This window comes from Oncorhynchus keta, chromosome 33 (genome assembly GCF_023373465.1).
Source record: "Oncorhynchus keta strain PuntledgeMale-10-30-2019 chromosome 33, Oket_V2, whole genome shotgun sequence".
In the NCBI taxonomy this organism is placed as follows: domain Eukaryota; kingdom Metazoa; phylum Chordata; class Actinopteri; order Salmoniformes; family Salmonidae; genus Oncorhynchus; species Oncorhynchus keta.
The window spans coordinates 18,340,415-18,365,219 of record NC_068453.1 but is presented as its reverse complement, the minus strand read 5'-3'; the positions used below and the strand labels follow the sequence as shown (position 1 = coordinate 18,365,219).

The 24,805-nt window shown below is 42.0% G+C and overlaps 1 protein-coding gene across 1 annotated transcript in view; it reads left to right on the top strand.

Annotated features, from left to right (window-relative positions):
- LOC118366318 (chemokine-like protein TAFA-2) overlaps positions 1 to 18,693 on the top strand; it is a 62,456-nt gene extending 43,763 nt beyond the window's left edge. Inside the window, exons 3-6 of the mRNA XM_035748896.2 lie at positions 2,638 to 2,790; positions 12,603 to 12,727; positions 14,878 to 14,935; positions 17,457 to 18,693. Coding sequence (XP_035604789.1) covers positions 2,638 to 2,790; positions 12,603 to 12,727; positions 14,878 to 14,907 — 308 coding nt within the window. The 3' untranslated portion in view covers positions 14,908 to 14,935; positions 17,457 to 18,693. The remainder of the gene's footprint in view (positions 1 to 2,637; positions 2,791 to 12,602; positions 12,728 to 14,877; positions 14,936 to 17,456) is intronic.
- The last annotated feature ends 6,112 nt before the right edge of the window (positions 18,694 to 24,805 follow it).

Below are 24,805 nucleotides of genomic sequence, written 5' to 3'. Positions count from 1 at the left end.
TGGTTCACCTTGTATTTGCCACTATATTGAGTTGTTTACACGGCCATGGTGCAATACTGGAGAGGCACAACAAGAGCACATGACCCTATTGGCACTCCTACCGGATACACATCCTTGGAATAAGAGATCCAAGGACCTTTACAATCATCACTACAATGGTCCACTGTCCTTGTAAAGTCAGTGGAGGAATGTTTCTGATCTTCTGTCTTTTTCCTTGTATTGCAAGTATTGATTCAATGGGAAAACACATACAATTAGCACTGAGACTAAACATATAGCTTTAGTTTGCCCAATTACTGTCATAGACCATTAGCGCATTGCAATAAAATGTACAATGAAGCATGGTCTTACTCCAGAGGTTTACGTCCTATTCAGCCTACTTAAAAACATTATGAGAATGTCCTTATCCCCCCATTATACGGGAGCAATTCTATTTGAATTATAGGCAACCCAGAGTGAGTATCCTATTATGTCTGTAAGTGCATTTTATCTTCTTTGTAGATTTCCAGTGTTTGTTGGGAAATCAGTTGGCTGGTAACAGTGCAAATGGATTCCCAGAAAATAAACATTGTTCTTTTCCTCAAGAGCACAGTTCCCGACCATTTGGGAGTCCTATCTTTCTTTCTTTTTTTCTGAAACCGCACAATCTATACTTCTTGGTCAAGAATAGACCAATTACCCTCGGGAAAATACATTTTATTTCACTTCTTAATCTGATTTGTAGTGTGCCTTGAGGATTTCACTTCATAGACTGTCCGCTTCAGTGGAGCCCTGCAATAAAAGGTATCTTATGAGAGAGAGAGGATGTGTTCACGACCAATTTACATGATCAAAATGATGACAAAACAGTCTTCTATCTATGGCCCAAACTTTACGGACGTCAGATGCAGAACACCATAAGGATCAATGATTTGAAAAGCTATTTGCATCACTGGCTGTCTTCACTTGCACTATTTCTATAATTACATATTCAGAATTGATTGCCTCTCAAACAGAGAGAAATAATGACTATATACATTTTTTTAAGTGAATATAATCATGAACTGTAGTGTTGGTACCACTTTCCAAACACTGAGAGAATCAATTTGTAGTCAGTCAGTGCAGAGCAATTACATGGGTCACCAGTTCTTTATCACCTTGGAATATGCTTTTCACCAGTGTATATACTCACTCACTCCTTTCCCATGCACCGGCCCAGCAGGGAAAGGCGCTTCTCTGGGATTCTGGGAAAAGACTCATTCCCAAGTACATAAAAAACCTCTGTTTCATAGCAGGACAGCACAGTGGTCATATGGCTAGAGCTCCAAATATACTCCAAAAAAATATTCCTCTCTGTGAAGCATGGCGCTACTTTTACATAGATCTAAGCAACGCCGTCAGAAACGTATTTGTCTTTCATATCTTTTTTTATACGAATGGAGTGTGAGTCAGACTCCCGCTACGTTCAAGCGATTGCGCCTCAGTTATTTTGATGAATGAGCAGGGACAAGGGGGGACGGCGATAGCAGAAGCGCCATCAAAACTTGTGTATTATCAAAAAAGAGCTCCACCTCCCTCCTTTTCACTTCCTGCTTGCCTTTTGATCTATAGGCCTATACCTAACACCTCTCGATAACATGGCACGACTACTCATCTGCTTGAACTCCTAACAGTTAGTTTGAGGAATCTCACCGTAGCAATAATACTATTATCAAATGAAAGATTGAAGCCATTGGAGACATTCAAATGTTATTGATTGAGGTGTGAGTCTTCCACATTGTGTCCCAATGATGGTGGTGTTGAGGGTGTTACTTTAGGTGTTGATGCAGCTGCAATACAGTCAACTCAATACCCTACCTCCTCCTATGACATTTCTGCTTAATTGAAGAAAAAAAAACATAACAAGGCATGCAAAAGCAATTTAATTAAATATACTTGGCTGGCTTCCCTGGTATAAAGTACAGCAATCAGTGGGAAGGTTCCACAGCACTTTTCATTTGTTGTTTACCAAATGAGCAATAACTGCCTCTGCAGAAGGACGGACTCCTCGTGAAAATGTCACATGTAATTAAAAGAGCAGGGAGCAGTTACAGTCCCTAAATAATTCAGACAATGTAGCGTGAGCTGGAATTGGCTCAACATACTGCAGCAACTGCACCTTATTTTCTGGAGAACATGTAAGAAACTACTTACTGAGAAAGTGATTTTTCAATTGTTTTTTGAATTGCAAAATAGCCTACTAATTCATTGGCTGATGCTTTCGGTTGCAAACTATTTTAAAGCTTAATCATAGTTATTCTGTACCTTCAGGGTTGTGGGTACCGCATAAGTATTAGGTAGCCTCCCTTAACAGGTATATGCCTCCAGTGTTCTGAATATGTGAACAGGCTGTTAGTCAACCTAATACAAAGTTAACTCTACAATGGACATATAGTAGGCCTACTTCATTGCCTGTTAAAAACTAACCCTTGATTCTAACTTTTTTTGCAGTCACACAGCATAAGTAATACAAAGGTATTTGCGTTATGGCTCTTTTTTGTGCTGCACTATGACATTAAGCTGAGTTTTAGGCTATGTGGAAGTACTGCTTGCGTTATTTTAGTTATGGAGTTATCAAGTGGCTAATTCTGATTTCCATCTGTTCTATGTTTTCTACAGTGCATCAAGTCAGAACCGGCACTTGCGAGGTTGTGGCTTTGCATCGATGCTGCAACAAGAACAAAATAGAAGAACGCTCCCAAACGGTTAAATGCTCCTGCTTCCCTGGACAAGTGGCCGGGACGACCAGAGCTGCCCCGTCTTGTGTAGATGGTACGTTCCAGCTGAATATTTAATGTTCTATCGATGTGTCATTTTTTGCTGATGGTCTGTTCCACTCGGACTAATCTGAAGAGGTTAAACTGAGATCATTAAATCTTTATATGGTGAGCTCGCACAGTCTTCCTTAGTGAAACTGCTCTTAAGAATTGATGTTAATTTTGTAACGCTTCAGACCACAAGGTGCTTAGTCATAGCCATCCACAGAGGCCTCATTTATACTTTGTTTTATTCTTAAACTTTACAATACACTTTACAAGTGTTAAACTGTAATTAAATGTGTTAAAAAAAAGTGTTTACCAGAAGTGCTCCTGTGCCATATAGTCGTATCCTCAGGGGAAATTAGTTTGGTCTCCTGCAATTCCTTACATTTAGTGGAGTCTGGTGCTTTACGACAACTCGGTACTGTCTCTGACTTTTACAGTAATGGTCTTGCTGAATTGTACTCCTCCTCTAACTCCCTATAGTGCTGTAGAACCATGTGATCCTATTAGAATGAGCTGAACATGCCAAATACACTGCCTTCAGAAAGTATTCATACCCCTTGACTTTTGTTGTGTAACTCTGTGTTGTCTGTTCACACTGCTATGCTTTATCTTGGCCAGGTCGCAGTTGCAAATGAGAACTTGTTCTCAACTAGCCTACCTGGTTAAATAAAGGTGAAATAAATTTTAAAATTAAAAAACAGCCCGAATTGAAAATTAATTAAATTTAGATTTTTTTTTGTGGTACTGGCCTACACACAATACCCCATAATGTCAAAGCGGATTGATGTTTTTCTACATTTTTACAAATAAATAAAACATGAAAAGCTCAAATGTCTTCAGTCAATAAGTATTCAACCCCTTTGTTATGGCAAGCCTAAATAAGTTCAGGATTAAAAGATGTGCTTAACAAGTAACATATTAAGTTGCAAGGACAGAGATGGCCGCCTTGCTTCGCGTTCCAAGGAAACTATGCAGTTTAAAAAAAAAAATTGAAGTGTTATTTCTTACATTAGTACCCGAGGTCATCTTAGGTTTCATTACATACAGTCGAGAAGAACTACTGAATATAAGATCAGCGTCAACTCACCATCAGTACGACCAAGAATATGATTTGCCGGGGATGCCGTCTGGGCAACCAGGGGTGGATTTTCGCGACGCGGATCCTGTGTTCTGCCTTTCAAGCAGGACAACGGAATGGATCCCATGCGGCGACCCCAAAAAAACGACTCAGAAAAAGAGGGAAACGAGGCGGTCTTCTGGTCAGACTCCGGAGACGGGCACATCGTGCACCACTCCCTAGCATTCTTCTCGCCAATGTCCAGTCTCTTGACAACAAGGTTGATGAAATTCGAGCAAGGGTAGCATTCCAGAGGGACATCAGAGACTGTAACGTTCGTTGCTTCACGGAAACATGGCTCACTGGAGAGACGCTATCGGAGGCGGTGCAGCCAGCGGGTTTCTCCACGCATCGCGCCGACAGAAACAAACATCTTTCTGGTAAGAAGAGGGGCGGGGGCGTATGCCTTATGGCTAACGAGACATGGTGTGATGAAAGAAACATACAGGAACTCAAATCCTTCTGTTCACCTGATTTAGAATTCCTCACAATCAAATGTCGACCACATTATCTACCAAGAGAATTCTCTTCGATTATAATCACAGCCGTATATATCCCCCCCAAGCAGACACATCGATGGCTCTGAACAAACTTTATTTGACTCTTTGCAAACTGGAATCCATTTATCCGGAGGCTGCATTCATTGTAGCTGGGGATTTTAACAAGGCTAATCTGAAAACAAGACTACCTAAATTTTATCAGCATATCGATTACGCAACCAGGGGTGGAAAAACCTTGGATCATTGTTACTCTAACTTCCGCAACGCATATAAGGCCCTGCCCCGCCCTCCTTTCGGAAAAGCTGACCACGACTCCATTTTGTTGATCCCTGCCTACAGACAGAAACTAAAAAAAGAAGCCCCCACGCTGAGGTCTGTCCAACGCTGGTCCGACCAAGCTGACTCCACACTCCAAGACTGCTTCCATCACGTGGACTGGGATGTGGACCCAGACGTGCACCCAGACGCTTCCATCCTCCTGCTCTTAGGACGAGACATCTTAAGGGTACACAAGGTACGAGAGCAAATCAATGGGCCCCACGACACTCCTTATGCACAGCGACTCGACCTCGGGTGGGTCATTGTGGGTGAGGTCTGTCTGGGAACGGCTCACCGACCAGCCAATGTTAATGTGTTCAGGACAAACATACTTCAAAATGGTCGCACATCCTATCTGAGCCCTTGCCCTGACATCATCCAGGTAAAAGAGAACTACAACAGCGTAGCTCAGAAACACATCTCTCCCTCTACAGTGCACTCCAGAGATCCAATCACAACTGTGAACACAGACAGCCTGGGATGTTCCGTGTTCGACAAAACACAAGACGATGATAAACCAGCACCATCAGTGGAGGACAAAGACTTCTTGGACATTATGGACAAACAGGTTTTCCAGGATGATGGAAACAACTGGGTGGCTCCACTACCCTTTCGCCCCACTAGACATCGCCTTCCTAATAACAGGGAGCAGGCCATGAACCGTCTCACATCACTTCGCAGGACTTTAGACAAAAAGCCTGACATGAAGCGTCATTTTATTGACTTCATGCAAAAGATGCTGGATAACGACCAAGCCGAACCTTCACAGCCACTAGAGGGAGACGAAGAATGTTGGTATCTGCCCATATTTGGTGTTTACCATCCACAAAAGCCTGAACAAATACGAGTAGTATTTGACTCCAGTGCTAAGTGTCAAGGCATGTCACTTAACGATGTTCTGCTCAGTGGTCCAGACTTAAACAACACACTCTTGGGTGTCCTAATGCGTTTCCGCAAGGATTGCATTGCACTAACAGCAGATGTGCAACAAATGTTTTACTGTTTTGGTGTACGTGAGGATCACAGAGATTACTTAAGGTTTCTCTGGTATGAAGACAACAACCCAGATAGAAACATAACTGAGTACAGGATGAAAGTCCATGTATTTGGGACCACCCCTTCACCAGCCGTAGCCATCTACTGCATGAGACGAGCAGCGCTACAGGGTGAGAAGGAACACGGGTCAGAACCCAAGCAATATGTAGTGAGGATCTTCTACGTCGATGATGGTCTGACATCAGTAGCTACTACAGAAGAAGCTGTCAACATTCTAAGAAAAACACAAGCAATGTTGGCGGAGTCCAACATGAAACTACACAAGATTGCATCCAATAGCAAAACAGTTATGGAAGCCTTCCCTATGGAGGACCGTGCGAAAGACTTAAAAGATCTGGACCTAGGAGTGGATCCTCTCCCCTTTCAACGGAGTCTGGGACTTTCCTGGAACCTGAAACAGACAGCTTCTCATTCCAGGTGTCCCACAATGAGAAGCCTTTTACGCGGAGAGGCATCCTGTCCACAGTGAATAGTCTTTATGACCCCCTTGGGTTCGTGGCTCCAATAACAATGCAAGGTAAAGCCTTAATCAGAGAACTCTCTTCTGATCAGAGTGAGTGGGATGCCCCTCTTCCCACAGAAAAAGAAGAGGAATGGAAAATGTGGAAGGAATCTTTGATGGAGTTGGAACATATGAATATACAGCGGACCTACATCCCAGTCTCCTTGTCTACCACTCAAAGAAGAGAGCTACACATCTTCTCGGATGCCTCTACAGTAGCCATAGGAGCGGTAGCCTACCTGAGAGTTATTGACTCGGAAGGTCAATGCCAAGTTGGTTTGTCATGGGAAATCAAAATTGGCCCCTCGTCCGGCCCACACTATCCCACGCCTAGAACTATGTGCGGCTTTGCTAGCTGTTGAGATGTATGAACTGATCAAAGACGAAATTGACATTGATATATATGCAGCCAAGTTCTACACAGACAGTAAGATAGTTCTCGGTTACATCCACAATGTCACCAAAAGATTCTATGTTTATGTTGCCAATAGGATAACTCTCATCAGGAAGTCTACCCATCCAGATCAGTGGTGCAATCCAGCAGACCATGCAACCAGGCCCATATTTGCTGCGCTGTGCTCTTAAAACACACTAGTTGGTTCTCAGGTCCACCGTTCCTGACCCAAACAAACTCAAGTAAGCCTGAGAATATCAATTTTGACCTTGTAGAGCCTCACACAGATGCAGAGATTCGACCAGACGTCATTGTCTTTGCCTCTAAAGTTTCTGGAGCTCAACTCGGCTCTCACCGCTTTGAGAGGTTCTCAAGCTGGAAAGCTCTCAATCGAGCCACAGCACGACTCATTCATGTTGCAAGATCCTTCCATGAAGGTGCAGACAACACCAGCTGCAGAGGCTGGCATGACTGTAATAAACCATGCGGTACAAGTGAGTTGTCACAAGCCAAAACAGCAATCATTCCCTGGGTGCAACATGAAGCCTTCAGAGAGGAATTCAAATGCATTGAAAAAGGAAAACAGTGGAAGCAAGTCCAGTGTCTCGCTGACACCTTTTGGAAAAGGTGGAGACAGGAGTACCTGACAACGCTGCAGAGACACAGAAAATGGACAGCAGAAAAGCCAAATGTAAAAGTGGGAGATGTTGTCTTATTGAAAGACAGTCAGGCACACAGAAATGACTGGCCAGTCGGGCTTGTGGTAAAAACCTTTCCCAGTACTGACAAAAAGGTTAGGAAAGTAGAACTAAAAATTGTCAAGCAAGGAGCTGCTAAAGTGTTTCTGAGACCAATCTCAGAGATTGTTGTTCTTCTTACTGAAGCATCCTAGAGACAAAAGATAAAAATAGAATGGACATTATTTGTTTCTTGATATGTTTTATTCCATAGTGGCACAATTTCATTATACCAGGCGGGGAGTGTGCTGCCATCCTGTTAGAAGGTAACAGATTATTTTATTACAATGGTTAAATTGGATTTTGATTGTGTTCAATGGTGTTATTTGCCCCCTCGTGGCGCTTTCTGGTACTTAGAAAGATGACGCAAACAGGAAGTACAGAATTTGTTTTGCACGCATAGAAACAGCTACAAACAACGCTACGGTGCAGGTCTTTCAATGTAGTTATTTCTTGTCACGCTTCAGCCTTGGAAAAATATTCGATTCAAGCATTTAGCTAATGATGACAATCTTGTTATTGATATAGTTGCTTACATATCAATGTTGGTTGCATTTACTCACAAATTGCAATGCCTTTAATGTATGTCGTTAGCTGTATTACTTTGCTCATGCGTCATGCAAACGAATTGTAAAATATACAATACTGTAGTTTTGTTACTGTTTCTAGTGTAATATGCTTTGTTATTCTACATAGATGGTTATACATTATTAGAGTAATGAAAGGAGCCAATTGCCATATGGTTAACAATTAGCTATATGGTTTGGCATCATGCCAGATGCATGGTACCTTAGCGCGTGCTTTGTATTTATGCAACTTCAAATGTTTAATGTACAGCTACAGTATGTCAGTGTGAATTGAACGCTAAAGTATATTATTTTCTGTATTTTGCAGTTTCACAACATAAACGTTTTCAATATATTCATTCAAGAAAAGTCACACCTTGGGAGTTTTAATGAAGACTTAGTTGTTAGCTATCTGTCTAGTTTTGCATGGGAACGCAACTCAAGGGCAGAATACCCTACATTATTCATCTCATATGCATGCGTATATACTGTACTCTATCATCTACTGCATCCTTATGTAATACATGTATCACTAGCCACTTTAACTATGCCACTTTGTTTACATACTCATCTCATATGTATATACTGTACTCGATACCATCTACTGTATCTTGCCTATGCTGCTCTGTACCATCACTCATTCATATATCTTTATGTACATATTCTTTATCCCCTTACACTGTGTATAAGACAGTAGTTTTGGAATTGTTAGTTAGATTACTTGTTGGTTATTACTGCATTGTCGGAACTAGAAGCACAAGCATTTCGCTACACTCGCATTGACATCTGCTAACCATGTGCATGTGACAAATACAATTGGATTTGATTTGATTTGGACTGTGTGCAATAATAGTGTTTAACATGATCTTTGAATGACTACCTCGTCTCTGTAAGGTCGAGCAGGAAATTTCAAACACAGATTCAACCACAAAGACCAGGGAGGTTTTCCAATGCCTCTCAAAAAAGGGCACCTATTGGAAAAAAATGGATACAGAATAAAAAATATTACAAAACATGCATCCTGTTTGCAACAAGGCACTAAAGTAATACTGCTAATAATGTGTCCTGAATAAAAGAAAGCGTTATGTTTGGGGCAAATCCAACGCAATACATCACTGAGTACCATTCTTCAAGCATGGTGGTGGCTGCATCATGTTACGGGTGTGCTTGTCACCGGCAAGGACTAGGATGTTTTTTTATGATAAAAAGAAACAGATTAGAGCTAAGCACAAGCAAAATCCTAGAGGAAAACCTGGTTCAGTCTGCTTTCCAACAGACACTGGGAGACAAATTCAACTTTCAGCAGGATAATAACCTATAAGACAAGGCCAAATATACACTGGAGTTGCCAAGACAACATTGAATGTTCCTGAGTGGCCAAGTTACAGTTCTGACTTAAATTGGCTTGAAAATCTATGGCAAGACTTGAAAATGGCTGTCTAGCAATGATCAACAACCAACTTGACAGAGCATGAATCATTATTTAAAGAATGTGTAAATACTGTATAATCCAGGTGTGCAAAGCTCTTAGAGACTTACCCAGAAACACTCACTGCTGTAATCGCTGCCAAAGGGGATTCTAATGTGTATTGACTCAAGGGGTGTGCAGCACAAGAGGTTGGTGGCACCTTAATTGGGGAGGACGGGCTCGTGGTAATGACTGGAGTGGAATACATGAATACACATGATTTCCAGGTGTTTGATACCATTCCATTTGCTCCGTTCCGGCCATTATTATGAGCCGTTCTGCCCTCAGCAGCCTCTACTGGTGTGAATACTTTCTGAAGGCACTGTACCTATAGGACGTGAAAGTAGATGTTGTGAATCTCAGCGCCGTTTCAATGAGTGTTATCTTCAGGCACCCAGAAATGTGTTGTCTTTTCCCATCAGAACCCAATTTTGCGCCTTCAATGCAATGTCTGGCCCAAGCCGGATTCACCTCACGTTGATACCGTACGACTTAATCCTCAAATTACTGACAGATCAGGGGTATAAGTGACTGCTCCTTGTTTTGGAGTAAATCTCATGTGTGGCAAGCAGGGAATGTGTTACCGTGAAATAAGTGTGAAATTAGATATATATTTGTTTCAGGGCGGCAGCTAGCCTAGTGGTTAGAGTGTTGGGCCTGTAACCGAAAGGTTGCTAGTTTGAATCCCCGTGCTGATCAATCAGTTGTTCTGCCCCTGAACAAGGCAGTTAACCCACTGTTCCTAGGATGTCATTGTAAATAAGAGTTTGTTATTAACTGACTTGCCTATTTAAATAAAATATGGTGAGCAAAGTATGCCAGGAGTGCTCTTGGCTTTCTAAAACACATGTCTTCTATTCTCTTAACTGTTTTCTGGATTCATAAGAGGCTTTCAATGTACAGGATAAGAATTTCAATATACTGTCCATCGTTAGAGGCCTAATGCTGTATTAATGATGAAATCAATGTACGTTTGCATGTGAACTGTAGATTTGAGTGCTTCAAAGTTGCCAGTAGAAAGAAATGTACTTGATTTGCATATCTTGATTTTTTAAATTTTTATTTATTTAACTAGGCAAGTCAGTTAAGAACAAATTCTTATTTACAATGATGGCTTACCCCGGCCAAACCCTAACCTGGACGATGCTGGCCCAATTGTGCGCCGCCTTATGGGACTCCCAATCACGTCCGGTTGTGGTACAGACTGGAACCGAACCAGGGTCTGTAGTGACGCCTCTAGCACTGAGATGCAGGGCCTTAGACCACTGCGTCACTCAGGAGCCCTCATGGTAAATGTGCTTCTTCTGAGACATAAAGCTGACTGCTGCATCCTGTTTCCTTTCATTGCATTAAATCATACAGCCTCTCTGAACCACATTCAAGGTTTAGTTACACTTCAACAGGCCTCACTGCAAAGTCAACTCAGCTTCACATATCCACTGTCACGTTGGTATGAATGATTTGGGAGACCGATGCAGGAATGCGTAATAGGGTTTTTAATTTCACTGAAATTACGGTGTGCCGTGTAAAGGCATGGGGACAGAAACCATACAAACACGTAACAAAACACAGGGTAGAAACCCAAAACTAAGAGCGAGAAGCACCTCAAATAAATAACAAGCACACAATGATTAACACACGGGACGAGACCCGTAATCATCCACAATGGCACGAAAGCCCAAAACACACAGCACAGGTACTCACACGCACCAACGGACAAAGTAACAATAATCGACAGCACAATGGAAACCAAAGGGCACACTTATACAAGTACTAATCAGTGGGAATAGGGGACAGGTGTGCGTAATGAAAGTTCCGGAGGGATCAGTGACATCCACAAAACCGCTGTATAATTCCACAAGGCTGAAGTTTTGACCACAGAACAGTGAATTCACAGCCCTCCCAGTTTTGCTTAACTCACATTATATTTGCTGCATTCCTTGTGCACCTGGTATCATATTCAAAGCTCACAGATTAATTTGCAAGGCTCCAAACCTGTTCCCTTGTATTGCACAGTGAACGTAGGTGATTAACAGAGCTGTGTATCAGAATGTTAAGACTGATGTATCATTGTCCCATAAAGCTTTCTATCCATGTACAGTATCATGATACTAGGTCTACGCGAAGTGAGAAGGGAACACACGTTTCTGCTTTGAAATCAATAGAAAGTACACAGCAATCACTATGCTTCCTAAGGGAAGGGGGCGATTTGAAACCCTCACATTTTCGAAAAAGGCACTTGAAGTTAACTTATATCTATGCCATGTCAGTCCCAGAACATCACTTACCAACACTAATGTGGCAGTCAGACCACCAACCAGGCAGAAAGAGCTGCCTCAGTTTGGGATTGAAAAGCAGTTCACACCTAAAGTCTGGCACCAGATGCGTTTAACCTATTCGATGACATTTGAGTATTGACATTCTCAGCAAATTAAAGCGCTGTGCCAATGGCGCCCAGTTTAAAGTGCTCCACAGGTGATCTCTGAAAAATGATCAGCACTTAACCTTTTAATTATGTTTTTTATACGTCTAGGGATTACCTGAGCTCTCATCTCAGTTTGAGCCTGATCACCTCCTCAAAGCATTGTTAAGTGTTTGAAATGTATCCTGTTCCAACAGTTTGCTTGGACATCAAACCGTATGATACAGCCAACGTTGTACAATTACTGTCACTTGTAAAGGTGCTTTACACAATATTGCTGTTGTAATCATGCCTGTGGGATACAACAAAGTTTATCTTAATGTATCCACCCTCTGTGCATGATTGTTTGGCTCTCATTCAATTCAATACTACTACCTCATGGTGTTTTGTAGTGATGGGGGAATCGATAGTTACATTTCACAATATTCTTTTTTGCCAATATTATATAAATATTTGACTTCAAAAATAGGTAGGTAAAGTAAGCGGTGGTTCTCGTCTCTCTGCAGCAGACATATAGTGAGAAATATGTTTGGAACATCAAATCGCAATACATATAGAATCGTGAGAATCGCAATGCATATCGTATCGGCACCTAAGTGTCGTGACAATATTGTATCGTGAGGCCTCTGGCAATTCCCAGCCCTATTGTTTAGTAAAACAAGAAACATGTCTGTTCCTTTATGTCTCCCTATTATCTCTCAAAGCTGCTCATTGTAACGGTGTCTCTGTTCTCCCCTAGCCTCTATAGTGGAGCAGAAGTGGTGGTGTCAGATGCATCCATGTCTGGATGGGGAGGAGTGTAAAGTCCTCCCAGATCTGAAGGGATGGAGCTGCGCCATGGGGAACAAGATAAAGACTACCAAGGTAAGGGTCATCGTAATCAACACATTGCACTTTAGACAGTGGCAACAAGCCATCGAATTTCATTTCAGCTGTACAGTCGTGGCCAAAAGTTTTGAGAATGACACATTCATTTTCACAAAGTCTGCCGCCTCAGTTTGTATGATGGCAATTTGCATATACTCCAGAATGTTATGTAGAGTGATCAGATGAATTGCAATTCATTGCAAAGTCCCTATTTGCCATGCAAATGAACTGAATCCCCCCAAAAACATTTCCACTGCATTTCAGCCCTGCCATAAAAGGACCAGCTGATATCATGTCAGTGATTCTCTCATGAACACAGGTGTGAGTGTTGACTAGAACAAGGCTGGAGACCACTCTGTCATGCTGATTGAGTTTGAATAACAGAAGCTTCAAAAGGAGGGTGGTGCTTGGAATCATTGTTCTTCCTCTGTCAGCCAGAAACACGTGCCATCATTGCTTTGCACAATAAGGGCTTCACAGGCAAGGATATTACTGCCAGTACGATTGCAAAAAAAATCCAAATCAACCATTTATTGGATCATCAATAACTTCTCGGAGAGCAGTTCAATTCTTGTGAAGAAGGCTTCAGGGCGCCCAAGAAAGTCCAGCAAGCGCCAGGACTGTCTCCTAAAGTTGATTCAGCTGCGGGATCGGGGCACCACCAGTACAGAGCTTGCTCAGGAATGGCAGCAGGCAGGTGTGAGTGCATCTGCACACACAGTGAGGCAAAGACTTTTGGAGGATGGCCTGGTGTCAAGAAATGCAGCAAAGAAGCCACTTCTCTCCAGCAAAAACACCAGGGACAGACTGATATTCTGCAAAAGGTACAGGGATTGGACTGCTAGGGACTGGGGTAAAGTCATTTTCTCTGATGAATCCCCTTTCTGATTGTTTGAGGCATCCGGAAAAAAGCTTGTCCGGAGAACACAAGGCTCACCTTGTCTACCATCAGTCCTGTGTCATGCCAAAAGTAAAGCGTCCTGAGACCATTCATGTGTGGGGTTGCTTCTCAGCAAAGGGATGAACAATGACTTTTTCCAGCATGATGGAGCACCTTGCCATAAGGCAAAAGTGATAACTAAGTGGCTCGGGGAACAAAACATCGATATTTTGGGTCCATGGCCAGGAATCTCCCCAGACATTAATCCCATTGAGAACTCGTGGTCAATCCTCAAGAGGCGGGTGGACAAACAAATACCCACAAATTCTGACAACTCCAAGCATTGATTATGCAAGATTGGGCTGCCATCAATCAGGATGTGGCCCAGAAGTTAATTGACAGCATGCCAGGGCGGATTGCAGAGGCCTTGAAAAAGAAGGGTCAACACTGCAAATATTGACTCTTTACATCAACTTCATGTAATTGTCAATAAAAGCCTTTGACACGTATGAAATGCTTGTAATTATACTATAGTATTCCATAGTAACATCTGACAAAATTTTGAAAGACACTGAAGCAGCAAACTTCGTGGAAATTAACATTTGTGTCATTCTCAAAACTTTTGGCCATGACTGTACAGAGTACCAACATAGTAGGGGTCATAGTAGTCCTCATAGTAGCCAAGTACAGTCAACATCAGTTTAAAAAGACACCTATATGTTTCTCAACCTATTGACCTTGCCTATTTGTATCATTGGTCAAGGTCAACCGGTTTAGTCTGAAATTACAGCACGCTGCCGTGCCATTGCTAAAACTGTCTAATGTTTGCAGTCACTACTGGGACCCTGGGGGCCTATATCTGAGGGGTCGACATGTCTCCTTAGCACTATCAGAGCCATTTTGAGGACCGAAACGTGCAAATTACTCACTCCAATTACTTGCTTTTAACGCAGTAACCCGATGCCCATATCCTTCCCTGGGTTATGACGACCCCTAGACTTGAGTTCTGCCTCCTTCAATGTACTTAATTATTTAAACTGGCCACACCACACCTGTCTGGAGCCTGTAATTATCGATCCGGGGATTAGTCGGGACCTCAAAATGGAATGGGGTTTATTTGGTGGACAGTGTTGCTGCAGCAGTATTGATGGATTGATCAACCATAATAACCTCACGCACATGTTAATTTCGCTTGGGATGAAATTTAAAACTCATCTCTTCACTTCCTCTTTTTCCCCTGTCTTTGTTCACACGGAACGCCGGAAAGATCTCATCGGACAAGGATCAGCTCTGGTAACCCTTGATGCCACGGAACCCGAATCAAGGTGATGCAATCTTGTGAGATACATTTTATTGAATTGGACCAATATCAACGTTAATCTTCATTGTTTTCTGAATTCAGACTATAGCCTTTAATGCAAGTATTGCATATTACAGTTTAAACATAATCTGTATCCTACTGTGTCAAATTCTGGTGACAAACAGCAAACAAACCATTTCTATCAGTTTGAACATTTCCTTAATGAGGAAATAAGATTTACACCATGCTCCTTAATTGTACTTATTTGGATGCAAGTAATGACTATTCATGGATCATTTATGGTTTAAATAGATAAATTCAACAAAACAGCTGGGGAGAGTGTTCTAATTGCTTTACCTGCCATCCAAGATACTTCAACATCTTTTGGAAGATGGAAAATACATTGCTTCCCCATAATGTGATTATGCCATCTCAATAAAATTGCCTTACATTAAAATGGAAGCGTATTTCCATCTACTCGCTAATGTGCTTCCCTGCCACGGGCAAAACCTATTGAGAATGCAGGAGAATGAACAGGAGAATGATTATCTAGCATAACATGTCCAAATAACCCATTTAGCCATTATAGATTGGAAAATGATAATTGTACAGTGAATAATGAGCCGAGCCAGGTTGGGTATCTTTCTGTTACAGATTTCATGAGTCACCCGTTGACCCATGCAGCTATAGGCCTGTTTCGCTCATTGTTTTCACTCAGCCTTAGGTTTAACACAATGTATGTGATTGAATATGATTCAGAAAGAGATTGAGTTAAATGTTTTATAAGCCGCCTGAAAAACCTTCAGAAGGTGCCACATTCCTATTTAATTCCTCCTGTCTTCTGTTGATGACGATGATCTCAGTCGATGCTTTCATATACCCCTTCTGCGACTACTGAGATGCCGTTAGATCTGTCTCGTGTAGGCTCCTTTCTCTGCTGACAAAAACCGGTGCCTGCTCTTTGTCTTTGTAGCATGGAATTATTCTCAAATTAGTACCACATTAATCACAGTGACAGCTCGGAAATGTAAATGGCTCATTGAGGGGGAGAATTTATTGCAATATGAACGACAAGAAGGCGCTCTCTCCTTACACATATGAAAGTGGCGTAATGCTAACCTAAATATCTGTGGAATTTACTGAGTGTGTTTGATATGATTATGAGAGATTTTTTAATATGAAGTTAGGCGATGCCTGGGGGTTGTCACAATTTTTCCCCCACTATATTTTAAGCTAATTTATTCATAGACAGAGAATACAGTGTATTCGGACAAATTAAAACGGGCCTGTCCACAGTCAAATAGCTGATTGGTGAATTAGCTAAATTAGTCTGTCAAAGGTGCCTGTTTTCTTTGCAAAGTTCAGCAGTAAAAATGTAGCTTGACAACTCCCGTGGCAGCTTCCCTCAGCTGTCAGACTTGCCTAGTCGGTAGACAGTCTGCAGGAATCGATAGTGGAACGTCGTTATGAAGGTGTTATGGGTGTTCCTCGCAAGGCACGTTTCTTAAGCCCTTTCCGGAATGTACTTTTGCCTGAGCCGAGGAGCTGTCAGTCAGGGCCGGAGCTTCATGACGGGCAATTTAATCTTGTGAAGGGTCCGAAGTGCTGAGAGTATCTGACAGCATTAAACTAGGGGAGGCAGAAAACCTCAGTCTGTACGGTAAAGGCAAATTCTATCCACACAAGTCCTCGAGATAAAAACACCATCCCTGTCAGGATAGGCCAGAATCTGATATGGAATGTGGAGCAGGAAAAATTTGAATGACAACTTAGCCTAAACTGCAAAACATATTCTCTGTTTCAATTTTCTTCAAGGAATTTCCTCCCACTGAGTGTAGCCTACCACTACAAATCATTTCCCAGCACGGATGGGGATAGGCATTTTGTTGGAAAAGCACATTTTTATCCAGGGGAAATCACTTCTGTCTTTCAAATCTTGATTTAGTATTATGCTTATCATTATTGTTTATCCCTATCTGGAAAAAGAAGTGGACAAAATCATGTGTGACTTGTGCAGTCAGTGTGACAGAGGTAATTTCAGTGGCTGAGAACGCTAATGAGTTTGCTTTGTTTGTTGACCACTGTGAGTGAAGACGCTAATATCGCCTGATAGCTTTTCTTTGCTCACTTTATTGCCTTTTCTCATTAAAACTAGCAAAGAAAACCAACCACCTAATTCATACAAGATTAGGTCATGAGATTAAGAATTGTAAACTTCTCAAAAAAAAGATCATTTCATAATGAACCGTAAGCTTTCCATGCAAAAGGCCTTGTGATTACTTTGCACCACATTACCTCAAGCTGACTCTGTAGTCACTAAGGACTGAATGTGAGAACACTGTTTTTTTCCTGAAGAAACAATGCATTTTGAATGAATCTGTTCATGAACCTTTATGTCTACACTTCAAAGACACTCTTTAGAATCCTTTTCTAACTCAACAACTGGGTGGTGAAAACACTGATGTTGGCTGTATTGCACATACTGTATTAATTGTGAGATGGAATCTGGATGGCCTGATGTTCATGGAAATGTGTTTGTGTTACAGGTGGATCAATAAATGTTACTGGGTCTTTACCTGTGGAATACCATCATGGACTCAAGAACATTGCAGCGACCCTTTTTGTAAATAGAGACTCCCTCTGTTGGAGACTATACTATGAATCTTCTGGAAGACTTACAAGCACAGGGTAACAAAGGACATCTGGATGAGAAGAGTGGACACTACTAAATGATTGCTCAGTAGAGGGGACCTTTATTTTGAAAAGCCCAGACATGACTATCACTACATTGGGCATCAGGATGTGTTTTTATTCTCTAACATTGTTCTGCTTATAGTGGATTACAATGGTGAATTTTGCCTAAACATTATTTGTAAAGTGATCGTTTTTTCCCCCCTTAGAATGCATTGTGCATCATTACTGTAACAGAGTATCATCAATATCAAGCATTTCCCCAATGAATATTAGGGACGAGTCGAATTCGATCCAGTTTTTAACAATCAAATGGTGGTCAGAAAATGGGAAGAAGAAGAAATATAAAATTGGTGAACCTTATTGTATTGAGCCAATCATTGAACATGCAGGGTGATTTTCAAAGATACAAAAAAGGCACAGGTACTGGAATTGGCGTATGTACACCTCCATGTTTCTTAAATGGGTGGTCATTATTATGGGTGGCCATTCTCGATGGTGCTGCGTGCAGGGAACATGGCTTATTCAAAAGAGAGTTGCAACCAATGACCAACCAATGGCAAGTGAGAGAATGTGATGTATCCAAGGAGAAATACATGTAGACTACTGATGTATAGGGCAGACTACAATGTAGCACCAAAACTGAAAACTGAAGTTCATGTTTGATTTGCATGTTTTATTCCAAGGGTATTATCTTTCATTTGGGGCACTAGGTACATACTTTTGAAAATGTACACATTTAATGAATGTGGTGCGCAAATGAGTTACCCCTCGTGTGCTTAGCGTTTGCTTAGGTTCTTTTGAAAATCATCCTGTCAACTGCCAGTGGATCCAGTTAGTTTGTTTATGTTGCACATTGCTGAGGCTCAGATTCGAATGTCCATGTAAAGTTTATGTTAATGTATGCCAGCTAAAATGCATTCATTCTACAATACCGGCTATAGTCCATGGGGTTGGTAGGGGCCGGGTAAGTACTTTTTAAAATTAATTTCTGATTCGCTGATAACTTTTCAGCAGGTCTCTGACGCTTCCTTCGTCTGTGCAAGTGCTAACATCTTCGAATAATAAACTGTGGTTGTGTCTTAACTTTAACGCTTGTCATGTGACCCTTAACCTCCTCAGGTGTAGGAAGAAGAAACCAGAGATTGACTCTGTTTAGCTAAGCTTCACACAGTGTAGGCTACAATATGAAGCTGATAAGGCTTCATAATGATTATGTATCAGTCCTTAGATTATCTCTATTGTGGAATGGAACATTGATTCCTTTCAGATTCCTCTTTATGTGCTATTCCACAACACATAGTGTACAAAAAAACCAAATATGTGTACACACACACACACAGTCTTGTACAGCTAACCAATTTAGTCACATTCAAAATCCTACTTTCCCTAACCCCTAAATCTAACTCTAACCTGTACCCTTAACCCAAAAAGCTAACCTTAACCCCAAAAACTAACCCTAGCTCCTAACCCTAAACCTAATTCTAACCTGAACCCTAAACCCCCAAGAAATAGCATTTCACCTTGTGGGGATGAATAAAATGTCCCCAGTTGGTCAAAATGTTTGTTTGTTTAGTATTTTTGTGGGGTCTTAAACACATACGCACACACACACACACACACTTTGAAAATGTACATTTAAAGATTTCATTAGCCATAACATGATAAAAACATAGCAAACGACAAATCCTAAATTGGTACTGTATGGGACATTTTCAACCATTATGAATGCAAAGCCCACAAACTCAAAGTCAATGTCACCCCCACTCAACAACCTACCTTTTCAAACCCCCCCCACCCTAATGAATACCATTGTTTGCCTTTCGTGGGCAGACAAACAATGATGTCACCAGAGTAAATACATCACACCGAGAGAGGAGCTAATGAAATCTAGGGGTTATTGAGTTCCAAGAACATGACAGCCAGGAGAGAAAAAACCTTCATAAAATCACAACTGAAAAGGCATGGGACTGTGAGAGTAATACCAGTAAATGGATGGCGTACTGGCATAATGTCAACATAATAATAATGCTTTTCTTGAAGCTCTTTAAATGTGTATTTCCAGTGCAGTAATTCTATGGGTGTATAGTTGCTTTGGGGCAATATAATATAGAAAAACAGCATGTTCACTTAGATTGTCAGTTGTATGGAAAGGTCTAGGCTCAAAACAGTAAGCTACTTATTTTGTTTTCTTAGGACATGGCAATATGGATTCATTACTGTACTCTAGTCTACTTGACGAAGGTACGATGTACGGTAAGGTTCAAGGAGGTGCCTCGTGTTTATATAGTTCATTTGGCTCCTCTTCAGATTTTCATGGACACATGTTTTATTCTTGTACAATCCTGGTACGATTGACTCATATCATCTCCCAGCAGCCTCAATGCCCTCTCTTACTGAACCACTGAGATTTCTTTGCAACGCACCGCTTCCGTCGATGTCAAACACCACCGTTTTGAATGACATGGCTTCCCAAGCCTGCTAACACGCTCCCACTCTGCTGCACCGAGCGTCTCAGTTTGTCATGTTTTGCAGAGTCCTCTTAGACGAGCAAGTGCTTCCTTTAAACACAGAGCTTCACCTTCGATTACAAAGGGCGCCCCATTCAGAACAACACATGTTCTCCACCATCAGAAGGCCATGACACCCCGCGAGCCTCAGAGCGTTAAAACAGGTTGACATTTTAACAACCCTCACAGATTCTCCGCCGCTTTCTGACACGTCTCAATGCTGTGATGGGAAAGGTGAGGGAGGTGGTGGAGTTAGCAATGAAAGGGAGAACAGTGAGCAGAACTTAGACACTCTCTCTCTCTCTCTCTTATGCTTCTTGATTCAAATGAGGTAAAGGCATTTGTCTCGTTCTTTTTTCCCCACTGCTGCCATTATAAGTGCACATCAAAGGAAACTCGTTCCTCCTACCATATGCTGTATAGTTTCATAATCTTACGTGGGTTTTGTAATTAAATGCTCCGCCAGGGGAATGGAGCGTGTCGATTCTCTGGGAAAGGAAAATTTCATTAAAGAAGCTCAGTGTAAAACATTGGTGATGCTATCGCCAGCTTTGTACTTTTATTTCATTTTATAGTTTTGCATAACCAAAGGACTTGTCAGGCTTACAAGTTGGAAAAAGTATAGATATGGAATGAATCGTTCTAATCATTTTAAGACAGGGAATGTTGATAGCCTATAGATGTTTTTCCTAAACTTTCCTCAGGCTTGGAGATATGTGTTTCAGCGTGGACTAGGAGAAGAGACAACATATTTGGTCGATTATGAACTTTTTGGATAACGCATTTAGCCAGACGATTTCTTATTTCCATGACTAGACAATTCATAGTATTTCATTTGACAGTAGGTGTAGTGACTAGTCAACAGCATGTGTGGAGAACCAGCAAAAGGACACCACTTCCTGTTCCTAATAATTACTGGCTGAGCACAATTTATCTGGACCCCCGCAAAGTGTTGTAATCTTCGCTGAGAAATAGGCAAGTTAGATGCATGACAACTGTCTCACCTACTACCCCATGTAGATTGGACAACACAAACAATTCACTTGCTACAAGTGGAAATCAAAAAAAATCTGGGTTATTGTCAAATAATTGTTGTATTTTTTAAAAATAAAATGTAGACATAGGTTTGAGATGGGTGCATGGGCCCCCAGAGTTAGTGCCTTGCGGGCTGCAGGGGTTTCTGCTACGCCAGGGCTAATAATAAGAGCTCCCAGGTAAGCACAGCTCTAGGATCAGCAGTGCACCTGCACTTTAAGCACAAAAAACAGCTTTTATATTGATGCATTCTGTAGACCCAGGTCCTAATACACTAATTGCTAATGGTCCCTACAACCTGCATGTTGGACAACATTCTGCCACTAGAACATTTTGTCCTTCTCATCAATTTCACTGTTGCAGCCTGGGCCCACCAAGATGCACAAAGACATTTTACAAAGTCAAATTTCAAATTGCCCTCCTCTGACCTGATATATTGAAACAGCTCCCTGACGGACTGAACGAGTCACAGCCTGTGATTCATTCTGCTTCTCAGCTGCTAATGATGATCACCTGTTTGGTCCCCTTTCTTTCTCAAATGCTTTAAAATGAGCTTGTGCACAGCCAGCAGCCAGAGCCCTCATTACATCTTAATCATGCATAGACACACACATATACATTTGATCTTAATTTGACCAGTATTGTTGCAGCTAAATAATCCTGCAGCAAAAGGATTTTAACATTTAGTCCATAATGTTGCTTGATTGGTGGTTAGGCTATTAGCTTGCCAAAATGTGGCTACATGAAAAGTGCAATAATGTTAATTTAACTGTTTTTTTAGTGCGGGTTTTCAGTGAAATTATAAATCGTGAAGCTTATCTGCATTTCCTGCAGCACAGGAAAATTCTCAGCAACAAAAGAGTGATCAAATGAAGATCTTGTACACACACATACACAAACGATATACACACAACCTCTATCAGAGGACCCATGATTTTTCTGTCTAAGCTCCTTTTCTACCGATGATGGTGAGATCAAAGATCAACATGAGGCATTCGTCATCATCAAACGGCACTCCCAAATGCATCTGTGGTTTCACTAGAGGGGTGAGATACCACACGTTTGTGTGTGTACATGTATTTGTATGACAGAGAGAAATTGACTAGTATTTGAAGTTGTAAGTATTTGAAGTTGGTTTGGGGGTAAAAAAACACATTATTGCTCAAGGCAGCAGACCACAGTGCTGGCAAAATAACCAATAAGGAATGTGATTTACTGTCTATTATAAACTGGGTGGTTCGAGTCCTGAATAATGATTGGCTGACAACCATGGTATATGGTTGTTATTTTTACTGCGCTAATTACGTCGGTAATGTCACAAGTGTAGAGAAGAGTAGGCAGGAGGCAGTTGCAGGTTTAGAACTACCGAGTTTATTAAAGCACCATATATTTAAACAAAATACTTTGGGAACAAAGCCCAAAGTGCAAAATAATAAAGTTCTCTGGAAATAGTGGGATCGAGTCCTCAGGAAAACAAGCAACATTTACAATGACTGACAAAGACAAATGACAGAGGGAGAAAATATACAGTGATAGAGTTGGGGATTGGAACCAGGTGTGTGTAATGATGACGGGACAAGTCCGGAGTTGATGAGTGAAGGGTGTTTGCCAGCTGCAGGGTCGGCAGCAGCTGAGCTGTACAGGAGGGGAAGACAAATACACCACGGCTAAGAGCTGTATCCAGGCACTCCGCGTTGCGTTGTGCTAAGAACAACCCTTAGTCGTGCTATTTTGGGGATATACCACACCTCCTCGGGCCACTTTGGAATGGGGGGATGGGGGAGGATCAGGAAATGACTGAGCAGAAATTTGGGATAATGTTACAACATAGACAGGACACATTTGACTATCCCAGCCCAATTTCAACAGTGAGAGCGAGAGACACTAATTAAGACCATGACGGATCATGCTGGGCCGGCTCATTCCCCCGAGTTCACCGGAACATTGTTCATATAACACAGTGAGGGAACACACTGGTAAAACACAGGAAGCTGAGGAGATTCATTCCAGTGATAGATTAAATACCCCCCCTTCTCATATGCCTTGCCTCTGTGTCAAAGTACAGGCTTGGCTGTGCTCTCCATTTCATCAGTGCACTCTCTAATCAAACGCCTAGGGAGGTCTGCAAAGTTATCATCCGCTCGGCTGATATCACTGTACTTCCATAACCGTAAGTGGATAGGGTTAGTGAACATGATAACGTGTTATGGTTAAATTGGAGGCTCTCTCTCCAGTTGTCATGGCAAGATAGGATGCCCTTGCTATATTTGTAGGCCTATGTTGGAATTTTGATCCCACTGGGCACAGATGTCAGTTCAATGTCTAGTTATGGTTAACATTTGATTGAGTTGTCAACTAATGTGAATTCAACGTGAAATCAACAAAAACAATTATTTAGGTTGAAAGTTGGTTGAGAAATAGATATGGCCTTAAGTTGATGACTTTTTGCAAATCCAATCAATTTTCCAGATTTATTCCAAATCATCACATATACACTGCTCAAAAAAATAAACACTAAAATAACACATCCTAGATCTGAATGAATGAAATATTCTTATTAAATACTTTTGTCTTTACATAGTTGGATGTGCTGACAACAAAATCACACAAAAATGATCAATGGAAATCAAATGTATCAACCCATGGAGGTCTGGATTTGGAGTCACACTCAAAATTAAAGTGGAAATCCACACTACAGGCTGATCCAACTTTGATGTAATGTCCTTAAAACAAGTCAAAATGAGGCTCAGTAGTGTGTGTGGCCTCCACATGCCTGTATGACCTCCCTACAACACCTGGGCATGCTCCTGATGAGGTGGCGGATGGTCTCCTGAGGGATCTCCTCCCAGACCTGGACTAAAGCATCCGCCAACTCCTGGACAGTCTGTGGTGCAACGTGGCGTTGGTGGATGGAGCGAGACATGATGTCCCAGATGTGCTCAATTGGATTCAGGTCTGGGGAACGGGCGGGCCAGTCCATAGCATCAATGCCTTCCTCTTGCAGGAACTGCTGACACACTCCAGCCACATGAGGTCTAGCATTGTCTTGCATTAGGAGGAACCCAGGGCCAACCTCACCAGCATATGGTCTCACAAGGGATCTGAGGATCTCATCTCGGTACCTAATGGCAGTCAGGCTACCTCTGGCGAGCACATGGAGGGCTGTGCAGCCCCCCAAAGAAATGTCACCCCACACCATGACTGACCCACCGCCAAACCGGTCATGCTGGAGGATGTTGCAGGCAGCAGAACGTTCTCCACGGCGTCTCCAGACTCTGTCACGTCTGTCACGTGCTCAGTGTGTACCTGCTTTCATCTGTGAAGAGCACAGGGCGCCAGTGGCGAATTTGCCAATCTTGGTGTTCTCTGGAAAATGCCAAACGTCCTGCACGGTGTTGGGCTGTAAGCACAAGCCCCACCTGTGGACGTCGGGCCCTCATACCACCCTCATGGAGTCTGTTTCTGACCATTTGAGCAGACACATGCACATTTGTGGCCCGCTGGAGGTCATTTTGCAGGGCTCTGGCAATGCTCCTCCTGCTCCTCCTTGCACAAAGGCGGAGGTAGTGGTCCTGCTGCTGGGTTGTTGCCCTCCTACGGCCTCCTCCACATCTCCTGATGTACTGGCCTGTCTCCTGGTAGCGCCTCCATGCTCTGGA